General features: G+C 39.6%; 1 protein-coding gene across 3 annotated transcripts in view; it reads right to left on the bottom strand.

The window, feature by feature from the left end:
- Positions 1-16,295, bottom strand: part of NLN (neurolysin) — a 102,501-nt gene that overhangs the window by 62,231 nt on the left and 23,975 nt on the right. For all 3 annotated transcript variants that reach the window (XM_023210451.1, XM_023210450.1, XM_023210452.1), the window contains exon 2: positions 3,595-3,854. In XM_023210451.1, coding sequence (XP_023066219.1) covers positions 3,595-3,854 — 260 coding nt within the window. The remainder of the gene's footprint in view (positions 1-3,594; positions 3,855-16,295) is intronic.

Below are 16,295 nucleotides of genomic sequence, written 5' to 3' on the forward strand. Positions count from 1 at the left end.
GCCTGAACCACTGCATCTGGCCTGAGGGTATAATTTATCAACTGGGAATGTAGGAAGAGAAAGACACCGTTCCCATACTGAGGCATCTTAGGATCTGGGATGGGGAAAGGGCACATAAAAAGATAAAGACTCCATCGAAAATCTAATCAAAGCAATGGACCCTACCCCAAATGCACACATACATAAAAACATTCAAAATTCCAGATAATTTCAAAGGATTCCCAGAAATCTAAGTGGACACATCCAGTAAGTAGCTAGATATTGGAGACATTCCTGTTAAATAATAATGATAATTTAGTTTGGTTTAATCTTCACATATTAAAGTTGGTTCTTGGGTTTTTCATCAATTTCTATTTTGACTTTAATTGGGTAAAAATCTCTGATGTCAGTGAAATAACCAATACTATACAACAAAAATAAGTATGGGTTTATAGTGATGGTTGTGCTATGCTGTGAAAATAAGTGAATTTTTATTTGATTAACTTCAGTATTGTGAAGGTATTATAAACAGTAAAATTTCCATATGATCTCTAGGAGACAGTAGAGCTATCCTTTATACAACAAGAAATTATACAGTTAAACAAACTGCCTCACTCATATCAGTCCTCTTAAAACATTGTTACAAATAAAGCTATTAGAAATACCTGCCACAAATATCAGAATAAATCCATAAGGTATATTTTTGAAATATCAAATTATGAAATTATACTTTTAGGATTTAATATATAATTTTATGTCTATCGGTTAAGGAAAGAATGGAATAGAAAATTTTGAAATTTAATACCGCACTTATTTAAGTGATAATGGTTAACTATATGGTTGCAATATGTTTACTTTTAAAAATTAGCTATAAAACGGTGGCTCATGCCTCTAATCCCAGCACTTTTGGAGGCTGAGGCAGGTGGATCACCAGGAGTCAGGAGTTTGAGACCAGCCTGGCCAACATGGTGAAACCCTGTCTCTACTAAAAGTACAAATTGAGCGGAGCGTGGTGGTGCATGCCTGTGATCCCAGCTACTCGGGAGGCTGAGGCAGGAGAATTGATTGAACCTGGAAGGCGGAAGTTGCAGTGAGCCAAGATTGTGCGACTGCACTCCAGCCTGGGCGACAGGAGTGAAACTCCGTCTCAAAAAAAAAATTAATAATAATAATAACAATAAAATAAAATCAATTAGCTATAAAATGTATTAAGAAGGAATAAAAATTGCTCAAAAACTTATATAAGCAACATCAAATGCAGGAGCCTACAATTAGAAACATATTCTTAAACAAATAAAGATGCTGAAAGCCATTTCCTTCCTTTGCCACAAAGACCTGGAACCAGATTTATGCTCTCACTGCCAAACTATAGACAATGCTGATGCCCAGTGCCTGACACTAGACAAACAAGGTTTCAACAGCTACTGTGAGAGGCATAAAGGACTCAGAGAATATGCCCAGATAAGAGAAAGTTAGTTTTCAAGAAATCTATTCCCAAACTCAAAATTTTCGATAATTAACCCACAAAAATAAATTTATAGAGGAGCAAGAACAAATATCATAAACTTGAAAGTATGCTGAAAAGATCTATTATTGAGAGAAAAACAATTTAAAGTAATTATTTTTAAAAGATTTTGTTTGAGCCAGTCATGGTGGCTCACATCTGTGAGCCCAGTGCTTTGGGAGCCAAGGCAGAAGGATCACCTGAGACAAGGAGTGGGCAACATACATGAGACCAGTCTGGACAACATAGTGAAACCCCATCTTCACACAAAATGTAAAAATTAGCTGGGCATGGTGGAACAGGTCTGCAGTGTCAGCTACTCAGGAAGCTGAGGCAGGAGGATCTCTTGAGCCCAAGAGTTCGAGTTCGAGGCTGCAGTGAGCTAGGATTGTGCCATAGCACTCCAGCCTGGGTGAGAGTGAGACTTTGTCTCAAATGCCTAAGTTATGGGTTGCTATACCATCTTGGCCACAAGTGACTGAAGAAGTGAGCACCTGAACCAAGGACAAACCACATCCATGATGGTACACACACATGAAGTCGCCAGCTGGAAAAGCTCTGCTGAATAGGGACTAACTCTATCCCTTTGACTTTGACTAATGAAGACAACCAGATCCTTTTATTCAGGAGTTTAAATTCAAGACGTGTAATAAGATTGAGAAGCCATTAATGAAAGTGAAGCAGTTGCTGGTAGGAGCAGAAACTGAAACAAATGCTGAGATAAGAGAAAGTAGTCAGCAAATGCTGAGGTAAGAGAAAACAGCCAGGTCCTTTTTACAGTGAAACATAGAGAATGAAGGGATAGTGGGGCAAGGAGATGACCAGGTCACTAGGGCTATGCTGGATTCTGACAATCTTTCAAATTACAAAATGCACATGAATGTTTACGACATCCAGTTCTGCAGCTATCTTATATTCTCTTATGAAACCTGGATATACAGCCAAGATTGTCTGTCATAATCATTCTACAAAATATGTCCAACCCTTAGAGGTAACCAAAGGGAATCTTCATTCCTTATTACTTGAAGGGTCTAATATGTTATAAAAATAATGTATGTCAGGGCAGAAAATAGAGAAATACATAAAGAAGAAAGTAAAAATTAGCTATAAACGCATCACCTGATACATTAAACATTCTGATGATTAATCTTATGTGTTAACTTGGAGGATGTTTTTGATGAGATTAACATTAGAGTGATGAGCCTAAGTAAAGTAGACTGCCCTCTATAATGTGGTGGCCAATATCCAATCAGTTTAGGGCCTAAAAGACTCCCTGAACAAGCGAGAATCCTCCTGCAGTCTCCAGACTTCAGCACTACTGGCTCTTCTGGGCCTCTAGGCTATTGGCTTTTGGACTGGAGCTGGAACATCAGCTCTCTTGGGTCTCAAGCCTACCAGCCCACACGGAGATTCTGGACTTTCCAGACGCCTTAATCATGTAAGCCAATTCCCTATAATCAATCTATCAATCGATCTCTCTCTTCCCATGCATACATATATTTACATATATATACTTACACAGACACACACACACACACACACACACACACACCCTATAGGTTCAATTTCTCTGGAGAATCCTAACAAAACCATTGATAAAATTTGTTTATTTTCTTCCAGTTCTTCTGTGTCCTTTTCCCCGTGTCATTAAACACTGCCTGTAAACCATGATTTTAATGGTTATACAGCATTACAGAGGATGGATGTTTCATAATTTATTTCTCTAATCTATTGGTTGACACTTGGGAATTGTTTCTAAGCCTATGATATGACAAGAATACCTACTCATACATAAATTGATACATGAATTTTCCATATATATGATTATTTTCTTAGAATAAATGTCTAGGTGTGGAATTAATGGGAAAGGGTATGAATATCTTAAAAGTTCTGACACGTTATCAAAATGCTCTCCAGAAAGCAGTGTAATCAGTGTACATTTTATAGCACCTTTGCCAACATAAACAATTTTAAAATCTTACATAATTAAATTTTAAGCAATTATGTAAAAATCAATGCTTGTAAAACTGGAAAACTGAAAGAGAGAAAGCATGAAATGATTTAAGATGTCCACAAAGTGGAACACTGATATGCTTCTGCATCTGACCTACCTATATACTTTACTTCTATATCTGCCAGTGCCTGCAGACAGTTCTCATAAGTTACTTCCTCAGTACCGAGCATTCCAACAGCATCGTACACCTGTTTGGTCTGCACAATGAGCTCCTCAGTTCTTGTTTTAATTTGCTCTGGTGAAAGATCCCATCTTAAAACATTTCTGCCAGCCACAGTACAGGAAGACATTGCCTGAAGAGGAGACATCACTTCTCTTCCTAATGTCATTCTGAGTAAATTCCTGGAACCACCAACTCTAAAAAGAATCAGAAAAAGAATAAGAATTAGAGATTTCTTGCAAATCAAAACCACAATGAGATACCATCTCACACCAGTTAGAATGGCAATCATTAAAAAGTCAGGAAACAACAGGTGTTGGAGAGGATGTGGAGAAATAGGAACACTTTTACACTGTTGGTGGGATTGTAAACTAGTTCAACCATTATGGAAAACAGTATGGCGATTCCTCAAGGATCTAGAACTAGAAGTACCATATGACCCAGCCATCCCACTACTGGGTATATACCCAAAGGATTATAAATCATGCTGCTATAAAAACACATGCACACGTATGTTTATTGCAGCACTATTCACAATAGCAAAGACTTGGAATCAACCCAAATGTCCATCTGTGACAGACTGGATTAAGAAAATGTGGCACATATACACCATGGAATACTATGCAGCCATAAAAAAGGATGAGTTTGTGTCCTTTGTAGGGACATGGATGCAGCTGGAAACCATCATTCTTAGCAAACTATCACAAGAAGAGAAAACCAAACACCGCATGTTCTCACTCATAGGTGGGAACTGAACAATGAGCTCACTTGGACTCGGGAAGGGGAACATCACACACCGGGGCCTATCATGGGGAGGGGGGAGGGGGGAGGGATTGCATTGGGAGTTATACCTGATATAAATGATGAATTGATGGGTGCTGATGAGTTGATGGGTGCAGCACACCAACATGGCACAAGTATACATATGTAACAAACCTGCACGTTATGCACATGTACCCTAGAACTTAAAGTATAATTAAAGAAAAAAATAAAAAAGAATAAGGGATTTCTGTTGGTCCAAAATCAACATATGAATGTGCATTATAAAATTAAATTTTAAAATAAAAATAACTTTTTTTTTAAAAAAAGCAAATACTTTCAGGTGAACACATATGCACAAAACTAAGTAACCTTGTATTTTCTATTTTTCTTGCATAATTACATAGTTTTAATGAAATTTGTATAATTCAAACACTGAATTGTTTGTGTAATTAAATCATATAGAAAAACAAAGTCAGGTGTTGAAGCTATAATAATTTTCCTTCATAAATTAAATCAGTAATCTTCCCTCTCTCTTTTTTTTTTAAGACAGGGCCTCATTCTGTTGCCCACGATGGAGTGCAGTGACGTAATCATAGCTCACTGCAGCCTTGACTTTGTGGGCTCAAGTGTTCCTCCAACACAAACCTCCCAAGTAGCTGAAACTACAGGGACATACCACCATACCCAGCTAATTTTTAAAAATTATTTGTAGAGATGAGGTCTCCCCACATTGCCCAGGCTGGTTTTGAATTCCTGAGCTCAAGCAATTCTCCTGCCCTGGCCTCACAAAGTACTGGGATTACAGGTGTGAGCCACTGCGCCTGGCCAGTATCTTTTTTATTTTAATATTTTTCCAGTGCTAACTTCCACCTACTATGTACATAGACTCAAAAAAACCTTGCAAGTTTAGCAAGGAAACTTAAAAACTTCTCTTCCTATACTGAACATCAATTTTTCTAACCAAAATTTCATGTAAATTAAGAATGACAATTTGAATTTAAGACTTGGAAAATAAACTCTGGGATAGCTATGGCATTATCCTAAAAGAAAAAAAGAAAGAAGAAATTGTTAGGAATAATGATACCAGTCTTTACTCCCTTAAAACATTCAAACTAGTAATACTGATGCCATGTTTCTCTCTCTGTCTATACACACATGCACATATATACATAAATATAAGTATATATAATTTTAGGGCTTATAAATAAAAATGTTATATTTAGTAGCTAACATTTATTGTCTGTTCAGGCATGGTTCAAAATACTTCCCATGTAGTAACTCATTCAGTCATCCAACAACCCTCTAAGTTATATACTGTGGTTAGTCTTGTTTTACTGAAGAGAAAACTAAAACACCGAGAAGTTAAGTAACTTGCCTAAAGCCATGCAGCTAGTTGTAGGGTCACAGGTAGGATTAAAAGCCAGGCAGTATGGATCCAGAACCCATATTCTTAACCACTATGCTAAGCTTCATTTCTATTATCTTACAGGACCCCAAAACAACCTTATAAGGTAGGTAGGGCATTACTGTATTCTCTTCTAATGAAGCAACTGAAGCCAGAGACTAAGTGACTTGTTTAAAGTCATTCATCCAGCTAATACTTACGAGCATGTACTGTATCTAGTTCGTGACAGACAATGGGGATAAATGGCAAATTGTCTTAGACCCTGACATTCTAACATAGTAGAAAGGACAAATGGATAAACATGCAATTATACTACACTGAGATGAGTGTTATGACAAGGGTAAGCAGAGAGAACTCCAAAAGAAGGGAACTCCATTCTGGTCTTGGGGCAGGGCGAATGTGTAAAGAAAGATTTTCTAGAAAGAGCAACTAGCAAACCAACATTTGAACAATGTGTAGGAATTATCCAAAGGTAATGCCATAAGGGGAGAGAAGGCTGAAAAGGTAAGTAGAGACATTTAGCAAATGAAGAGCCTTGGGAATCATCAGAACCTCTAACCTTGGCCAGGCATCGTGGCTCATGCTTATAATCCCAACATTTTGAGAGGCTGAGGCAGGCAGATTGCTTAAGGTCCAGGGTTTGAGACCAGCCTGGGCAAAATAGACCAGCCTGGGCAAAATAGTGAAACATTGTCTACACGAAACATTAAAACAACATTAAAACAACAACGACAACAACCAAAAACTCCCCCAAACATCCAATCTTATTCTGAAGGCAATTTGAGAGCCATAGAAGGGTTTTAATCAGGTGAGAGATACCAGATTTGTGTTTTAGAGAAATTGCTCAAATTATAATGAGTTGAAAGGTTTGTAAAAGAGATCATTCAAGAGAGAAGTTGTTCTTGGGGCTGTAATTGGGGCTCATGATTAAAGTATACAAAACTAGGAAATAGGGGGAATCAGAATGGTTTAAAATATATTCAGGAGTTGGGCTCAATAGGACTTGGTACTGAATGGATGGAGGCGGTGGAGGTGAGAGAGTCAAGAGTCAAGGGAAAGGAGGCTTTTTGGGGGAAAAAAGAGAAACTCAATTTTGGACATGTCAAGTTTGAAGTGGCTAAAGAACATGTAAGAGGAATTCATTAATATTAAGTGGTAATCGTATTTATAGGAGTACCCAAGGGAGTTTGCAGAGAAGAGAAAAGCATTGGGGCCCTAACTCTAATATGATCACTGAGGTAGAAGGAACATTAGGCCAAGATGGGTTCTAGGAAGTTGTGACAAGTAAGCAGTGAAAACAGTACCAAACATACAGATGTTGAGAAAAACTGAAAAGTCTTTGTTGAATACAGCAGCAGAATGCCATTCACGACTCTGGCTAAAGCAGTGTCAGGGGAGCAGCAGGCGTATAGGTCTGACCACTATGATGGAGGAATAAGGAAGAGGTGAAGAACTGGAGAGAGTGTGCACCTAGGCAATTCTCTGTGGATTTGGCCATGGAAAGAAGAAGAGCTAATGCAGTGTAGCTAAAAGAGGTTGAGACACAGAATAGATACATTTTTCACATAGGAGAGACCTAAATACTGATATCCTCAACTTACTCTCCATAAGAACTCATGTCTACATACTAGTTGATGCTTACAACTTGAGGCTGCCAGGCTATTTTCTAATACATTTTCACATTTCTTCTTCTACCAGCTGAGTTACATACTAACTAATGGTAAGCCTGTTGTTCCAAAACCTGTTTATGCCTGTTATGCTTATTTTCATGTAATTTAAATATCTGACTGATTAAACGTATACGAAATTTAAAAACTTATTTCTGGGATACGTAAAAGGTTTCAGAAATACTTTAAAAAAAGAGTTACAAAAAAAATCAACTCCCACAAAAAACTTGTCCTTTTGAAAGATTGAGAAAGGAATTGTGACAATTCAGAAGGCTTCTGAATTCATACTACTTATATGTTTCTTATACTCATGTTCCACTTTCAAGAAGCTGAAACTGGAAATCAAAGATGATGCATTATAGGTATAGTTTATACAAGGACAGTGAGAAATGCCAATCAAATCATTTATAGTTAACAAAAGGCCTTGGTTTTAGATCAAAAGATTTGGGAATAAATATGTTTTAAATTTGCACAAAATATTTAAGAAATTTATCATAGTTATGACACTACTTGAAACCACCTTTTTTTCAATTACATTATTAAGGTATTTAGAGTGACTGAGCTCCCTACAGAGATAGGAAGAAATGGAATATAAAACATGAGCAATGTTTTAGACAGAAAAACTATAGTCTCAGTAAAATCATTAAAACAGTAAAATGGGAGTAGTCAGGTTATAGTAAAAATGTGAGATATTTGAATTTAAGACCTCAAGGATTAAGCAGTTTCTCTGCAAGAGTGTAAAGAAACAAGTCTAGTTCGGATAAATTCCTATGTGAACACTGGAGTCAGCAGGTTGACGGTGGATCCTGTAAGGAGAAAGACTGAACCAGGAACCCGAGTACCTGAAGAAGAAACTCCCAGCTGACTGGGGGAGGCAACATGAGCAGGATATAAAATGGGAAAACCAGATCATGAGCTTTAAAGGTGTTTTTACACAATGAAGAAGTGCTGGACATCACAGTGGTTGCAAGGGGCCTCTGGGGGAAAAGATACTGATCTTTCCTCCTTACTTTCTGGTATGGGGTGTGGGAGGAAGAGGGATGCATGGGAAATATTCTTGTCAGGGTTCAGTGGATTTTAGAAAAGATCAGGAAGAAAAGGGAAGATCCAGGGAAGAGTATGAAAAAGTGAAGGAGTTTATTTACCACAGGACAAGGGTTCCAGAAATAACAATGGAGAAGTCAGTACAGTAGATGGTTAGATACACATTGGTTATCTAGCCATTAACCTCTTCCCCTACCTAATTATATGCACATCTTCCTGTCAACACTCACACACACCCAACACAGTTCATGTTCTTTGAAGGTAGCTGTCCCTGCCCTCAGTACTCTTGCTTGGAATGCTGTGAGAGAAGGGGTCTCATTCCTACTAAGTGTGAGTACACTTGTGTCCTTGATTGCAGCTGGCAGCCATCCTATGAGAATGAGCAGAATCTGATTTACGATAAAACAGACACTTTGAATGGCAGAATAAAGGAAGGAAACCAAATATTTAAAGACACCATAGAGCCCATAGATCAACTAATTGTAAAGCCTGACCGTTCCAGTTATGAGTTAGTAAGTCCCCTCTATGGTGAAATCAGTTAGAATGGGGTTTTATATTATTTGCCTCATATAGGATTCTACTGATAAAGGAATAAGTATAGGGAGAAACCAACAGTATGGAGGTCAGAGTACAAGAAATGGCAGATGAGTAGAGGGTCTTACATACTTGGTGTTGGTGCAAAATAATAAAGATGTGAAGTTCAGGATTTATACAGTTGGCTGAAAATTTCCAAAATAATTATTTCTGCCAACAGAGGCCACTAAGAAAGAGTCAGTCATGGCCATGACAGGCTGTACTGTCAAGGAAGTCTCAGCATAGGTAAAAAGGCTGGCCCTGAGATGACTGAGTTACAGGAATATTAAAGAGAAGAACGACGACGAAAACATAGGACGTATCCATCTTAATACCTTGTTCTTTTCACCACTCCTCTTAGTATAAACCAATGACTACAGATAAATTTCTATTAATACTCAGGTTTCTTTTTTTTTGGAGACAGAGTCTCACTCTATCACCCAGGCTGGAGTACAATGGCGTAATCTCAGCTCATTGCAACCTCCACCTCCCAGGTTAAAGCGATTTTCGTGCCTCGGCCTTCCGAGTAGCTGGAATTACAAGCTTGTGTTACCATGCCTGACTAGTTTTTTGTATTTTTATTAGAGACAGGGTTTCACCATGTTGGCCAGGCTGGTCCTGAACTCCTAACCTGAAGTGATCCGCCCTCCTTGGCCTTCCAATGTGTTGAGATTATAGGCATGAGCCACCGTGCCTGGCCTATTACACAGTTTTAAAAGAAAATTACTTCAAGCATTTCACTGATAAGATGACCTTCATTGGTTTTCATCTATTTCCTAACATTTACTGGAAGATTAAGTGGTCATAGCATATCTGATTGTTAAGTTCTATTTCGTTTTTAATTGACACATAATAATTGTACATCTTTATGGGTAGAGTGTGATGTTTCAATATATGTGTACATTGTGTAATAATCAAACCAGGTTAATTAGCATAACTATCACCTCAAACACTTGTCATTTATTTGTAGTGGGAAAGTTAAACTGATAAAGATGTCAATACCTCCACCTTGGCTAGACATATATATGTTTTATAGTTTCCAAGGCAACTAGTGAAAAGCTATTTCTCCCTTAATGTAATACTATTCCCTGAACCTGGAAGGGCTAAAAAGACAGAAACAAAAGTTAGAAATCATGATGTCATGGGTCAACTAAATATATTAAAATTTGTATCTTAACACTTTTTTTTCTCACCTTCTGGGATTTTACCTTAATTCTTTTCAGGATTCATAATTCTTGTTACCAAAGAAAAGGAATGGTGACAGGGGAATGCCTTATACTTCTAACTAAAACATTTTGATCTACTGAGTACTTTCTCTCTGCATTATCTCTGCTTTTCCTCTCCCATCTTCATTTTGCGGAGCATCCCTCTTCTTCCCCTTTGTTACATTTTCAAGCTCACCCAATGCTTTGGATGCTGGTACATTGATCTCGTCTTCCCCTTCCGTGGCTCTACAGTCCTGGAAAGAACTGCACCCGGGTGGGAACACCAGTGCACCTGTAGTCATCCAGTAGCTGTGCTTGTATTCTTGAGAATCTGGTGAAGATTTTTCTCTGACTTTTTGCAGCTGAGAGCTATATAAGTCAAAAGCAGACAACCGGCATGAGCCTGTCTTTTCCTACAGCAGTTATTATGTCTAGTAATTTGAAAATGAAAAAGTAGATCAAATCTGAGATTCCAGTTGTCTAATTAAACACTATATATTTTTTTCCTACTACAAAATTCCAGGCTCTTTATTATTTCTGTCTCAATCATCATACCTTCTTCATTATCTCTGTTTTCAAAGCACTTTTCAAAACATGACCTTTGTGAATTTTTTTTTTTTTTTTGAAACAGGGTCTTACTCTCTCACCCAGGCTAGAGTCCAGGTGGCATGATCATGGCTCACTGTAGCCTCAACCTTCCAGGGTCAGGTGATCCTCTTCCCTGAGCCTTCCAAGTAGCTGGGACTATAGGTGTGCATGACACCTAGCTAATTTTTTGTACTTTTTGTAGAGATGTGGTTTTGCCATGTTGCCCAGGCTGGTCTTGAACTCCTAAGCTCAAGCGATCCTTCCACCTCAGCTTCCCAAAGTGTTGGGATGACAAGCATGAGTCACTGCAACAGGCCAACCCTGTGAAATTTCTAACCAAGAAATAATACAGAATACCATACTAGAATTGACAGGAAGGTGCATTTGCTAGCACTGTAATCTCCTGTGTCCAAAATAATATAATAATAATAACAGTAGTGTTTAAGCAAAGGAAGAAAGCTGGATAAATTTTGACAGAGATCATCAGGTTACAGAATTTCATTTGGACAAATGAGTATGCCATAGTTATTCTGAGTTAATTATTGCCTTGAGACTTTTGTAAAATATTTTATGGAATGTACTTTCAGAAATGTGGATTTATGGGGTTCATTTTCTTTTGAAGCATAGTTTGAAGTCCTCTACTTCCTCTCATCAAGGCTTTCACCATTCCAGTTCACCCAGATCTGAGCTTCTACCACCTTTCATCTGTGCCATTCATTTTAGACATTTAAATTACTGTCATCACCTATTCAATTAGTTTGTTTTATATTCTAAATGAAACTAGGACTTTCTCAAGCACAATGGCCATTGTACATTTCTTTCATCACAAACTCCCACCCCAATGCATTGCACACTGATGAGCAGACAGATGTTCATTATACACTTGAAACGAGATGGGACAAATATGGCAAAAACATTAAAGCAACACCATCTTCCCTCATCATCACAAGTAAACATTCATACAGGGAAACACGTTTTATTAGAGCCAGGGCTATGGTGAAACTATATTATGTAAAATTTTCCAACTTCTACCTCCTACCAATTTACATTTTTTCCATCCCTTTCCCTGTCACCATGTCACTGTGTTGTACTACATGGTTGGCAGGACATTTCCAGAAATTTGTCCCAATTCTTTGAAACACTTGGCAAATATTCCCAGTATTTGCTTTGCAACTAATGTTTCTCTACAAACTGCTCTTGAGGTCTGCATTAAATCAATTCCCCCTCAAGACTGGAATTCCTGTATAAGTTTAATTATTTCTCTTGTGTAGTTACTACATCAGAAACACTCTAATCCTGATTTCTACTATTTACAAAGTTGTCTTTCTAGCCACTGTTTTGAGTAAATCACCCCTCTCCTCACAACTTCTCAGGCCATAGCTCAAGTCCAGGGTCCTTTCATCAGAGCATATAGGACTCCTTTATTTCTGATTTCTGCGATGCCAAAGCCCAGCTACATACCTCACTGAGGCTTACCTGTTTCTCTTTTTCTTTCTCCTTCCTTCTTTTCTTTCTTCTTTCCTTGTTTCTCTTTTTATCTGTATTTCTCTCTCTCTTTCTCTTTACTTTTTTAAAAGACAAGGTCTCACTCTGTTGCCCAGGCTGGAGAGTAGTTGTGCAGTCATAGCTCACTGTAAACTAGACCTCCTGGACTCAAGCAATCCTCCTGCTTCAGCCTTCCAAGTAGCTGGTACTACAGGCGTGTGCCACCACATCCAGCTAATTTTTAAATTTTTAATAGAGATAGAGTCTTGCTATGTTGCCCATAGTGAGCAACTCCTGGGCTCAAGCAATCCACCCGCTTTGGCTCCCAAAGTGCTGAGATTACAGGCATGAGCCAACACTCCTGGCCAACTTATCTATTTCTTCAGGTACTTAGTCCATTTCTCTCTTGAAGCCTTCGGCCAAGCAGCACATTATCCACTAGACCTGTGCAGTCCAACACAGTAGGCACATGTAGTTATTTAAATGAATTATGAGTAAATAAAATAAAAAATTTAGTTTCTCAGTTGTACCAGGCACATTTCAAATATCCAATAGCCACTTGTAGTAAGTGGGTACCACACTGGACAGCACAGATAATGTTTTCACCACTGCAGAAAGTTCGAATGGACAGCACCGACTGGACGATCTCATTCCTGAGATTCCACGTGACAGCACATGTACGGCAAGCAGCCCTGCCTGTGCCCTTCCTTGGGTACCCTTTCCCTATTCCACTCGCAAACCAGGTTCCTAGGTGTCTTCTCTGGAAGGAAGAAAGGACAGAGAAACAGAGGAAGGGAGAACTCATTTACTGAGTAGTTCATGTGTGCAGGGAGTGTTAAAACACTCATCTAATTCTCATAACGTAGAGAAATAAGGAGTAAGCACTACTTTCAAGAGCACAGTCTGGCAGAAAAGACTTTCAGTTCTTTCCATAGGGAGCAGGGCCAAGGGTATTGATAATATGATCAGAATATAAAAATGGTTTTACCACAAGACTGTTTAAATTTCATGTCCTTATTTTACAAGTGAGAATTAATCTTATTCACTGACTGAGCTTACTAAGATAGAAGTCATAAAAGTTTACCTAAAGGTTTCTGGTACGAGACCTTCAACACAGCAAATATTTGTGAACTTACTGCTTTCTCTCTGCTCTGTGTCCTTTCACAGCATACATTTTGCCACTGTCCCAAAGGTTCGGCATCACCAGTTGGTGAAGCTCTCCCATCATGCCAGTCTCTTTCTCCGACACTCACCCCTGGCCCTACATCCTCAACCTTGTCACAGGGCACTGGCTTTTCCGCTTTGTCTTAACTGTAACTTGGATTCCTGGTGAATGCACTGCCCCTCCCATGAAGTGCACTCACATTCTCTCAAGTTCCTCACACTAGGAGGCCTTGACACAGGGTAAACCTCTCCTTGATCCTCAAAGGGGTGTCCAAATCATTACTGCACTACAATTCTAATCCTCTGAGGCTACTGTCTTCCTGCTACATCCCTTATTAACTCTCTTTGTTGCTGTCATTAACTAAACTCTTTGCCATTTTCTCACATTCACCAAAGAATTAGCTCTACAGTCCCTGTATTAGTCTATTTTCATACTGCTATGAAGAAGTACCCAAGACTGGATAATGTATAAGGAAAAAGAGGTATAATGGACTCACAGTTCCACATGCCTGGGGAGGCCTCACAATCATAGCAGAAGGCGAAAGAGGAGCAAAGTCACATCTTACATGGCGGCAGGCAAGAGAGTGTGCGCAGGGAGCTGCCCTTTATGAAACCATCAGATCTCATGAGACTTACTCACTATCACGAGAACAGCACAGGAAAAATCCACCCCCAGATTCGATTACCTCCCATTGGGTTCCTCCTATGACACATGAGGATTATGGGAGCTATAATTCAAGATGAGATTTGGGTAGGGACACAGTCAAACCATTATCAGTCCCTGTCTAAAGTTCCATAATCATCCCAGGGAGACTCTAAGGGTGGGTGGACAAGGCTTACCACTCCCTTAACTTCAGTTTCTTTTCTTTTTCTCTCTCTTTTCTTTTTGGGACAGGGTCTCATTCTGTTGCTGAGGCTGGAGTGCAGTGGTGTGATTATAACTCACTGTGGCCTCAACTTCCTGGGCTTAAGCACTTGATCTTCCCATTTCCCTAATAGCTGGGACTATAGGCATGCACCATCATGCCTGGCTAATTTAATTTTTGTAGAGATGGGGTTTCGCTATGTTGCCCAGGCTAGTCTCAAATCCTGGGCTCAACAATTCTCCCACCTTGGCCTCCCAAAGTGCTGTGATTACAGGCATGAGCCACTGCGCCCAGCCAACATCACTTCCTTAACCTATTTCACTCCAAGAACCTTTGTGTTTATTCTTCTTACCACCATTTGAAGATGCTCCTTGGAAATCATAAAGTCAGCTATTCCACTGCAATCACAACCTTCTATCTTTTCAGCTTCCATTTATCTACTCTCATGGTTCTTAGTTTTCCAACTCCCTTAGAACTCCAGTCCTTTAATCCCTCTATTTTCTCACTCTAACAGACTTCTCCCACAGCTCCACCCTTAGACCTGGATGACTGCTGTACTTTGTTTTTGTTTTTGAGACAGAGTCTTGCTCTGTTGCCCAGGCTGGAGTGCAGTGGCGTGATCTTGGCTCACTGCAACCTCCACCTCCTAGGTTCAAGCAATTCTCCTGCCTCAGCCTCCCAAGTAGCTAGGATTACAGGCGTGTGCCACCACGCCTGGCTAAATTTTGTATTTTTAGTAGAGACGGGGTTTCACTATGTTGACCAGGCTGGTCTTGAACTCCTGACTTCAGGTGATCTGCCTGTCTTGGCCTCCCAAAGTGCTAGGATTACAGGCGTGAGCCACCGTGCCTGGCCGACTGCCGTACTTTGGCAGGCTCCACTCTGGCCCCTCCTGTGTCTGCACTCAGCTCAGGATGAGGTAAGGGGATGAGCTCATGCAAAGCTTGCCACTACCATCCTGCAACTATGCTTTGAGTGCCCAAGACTCCAGAATTCCTTGCTCAAATGGCTCCCAGAATCTGTGTGGGTCCCTTCCCAGGGTCTATTTTCCTGAGGGTGAACTGCACCATTGGTTTATATATATCTTGCACTGAGGGGTGGCCATTAAGAGCAGGGAGTGTGGTCAGAGTTTGGTCATACAGGTGGGGGCATCCATACACATGTGAGGCCCCTCATGGTACAGGAGGGGGCTAGGGGTGGGCTTCCAATTGTAGTTTCACCTCAGGTTGCACAGCTGTTAGAAGTGAGCTTCATCTGTCAGGTCAACCATCTCTCACCAAAACCCCAACTTCCAGTCCTTCTGCTATATCAATCTTAAAAACCTCTGCTCAGGACCATTTTAACCAGCTACTTTTTCTACTCTCATAGCAGGTTTTGAACAGAGCTATGAGTTTTGATACTATTATATCATGGCCTCTGATTTGAGTTGGATTCCCAAGGCTTCAGGAAAATCCATCCATGAACATCTGCCTCCTATGACCTATTATTCAAACTGTGTGCAGCCTCCCTGAATTTCTCCTCTCACCATCAGTAGCTGACTTTGCTGCCTACATTACTAAAGCTATCATACAGAAATTCTCTCCACTTCCCTCCTACGAACATAGCTGCATCTGTATCATCCATTTCTCTATACTCCTAACTAGTATAAGATGAATCTGACTTGCCTAAAGCCAGTTTCTTGCTCTGGGCTTGGGTCCTATCCAATCTCTTCCAGAGATATCATCTCTCAGCAAAATCTTAAATGTCTCATTTGTACTGCCTCTTTATACACATACACACACACGTGCTGGAGTGCTTACATTTCTCCACCTTAAGTGAAAAAAACCAAAAACTTCCTTGATCCTGGGTCCCCCACTAGACACCACTATTTCTTCCTTTC

Source organism: Piliocolobus tephrosceles, chromosome 4, assembly GCF_002776525.5.
Source record: "Piliocolobus tephrosceles isolate RC106 chromosome 4, ASM277652v3, whole genome shotgun sequence".
Classification (NCBI taxonomy): Eukaryota; Metazoa; Chordata; class Mammalia; order Primates; family Cercopithecidae; genus Piliocolobus; species Piliocolobus tephrosceles.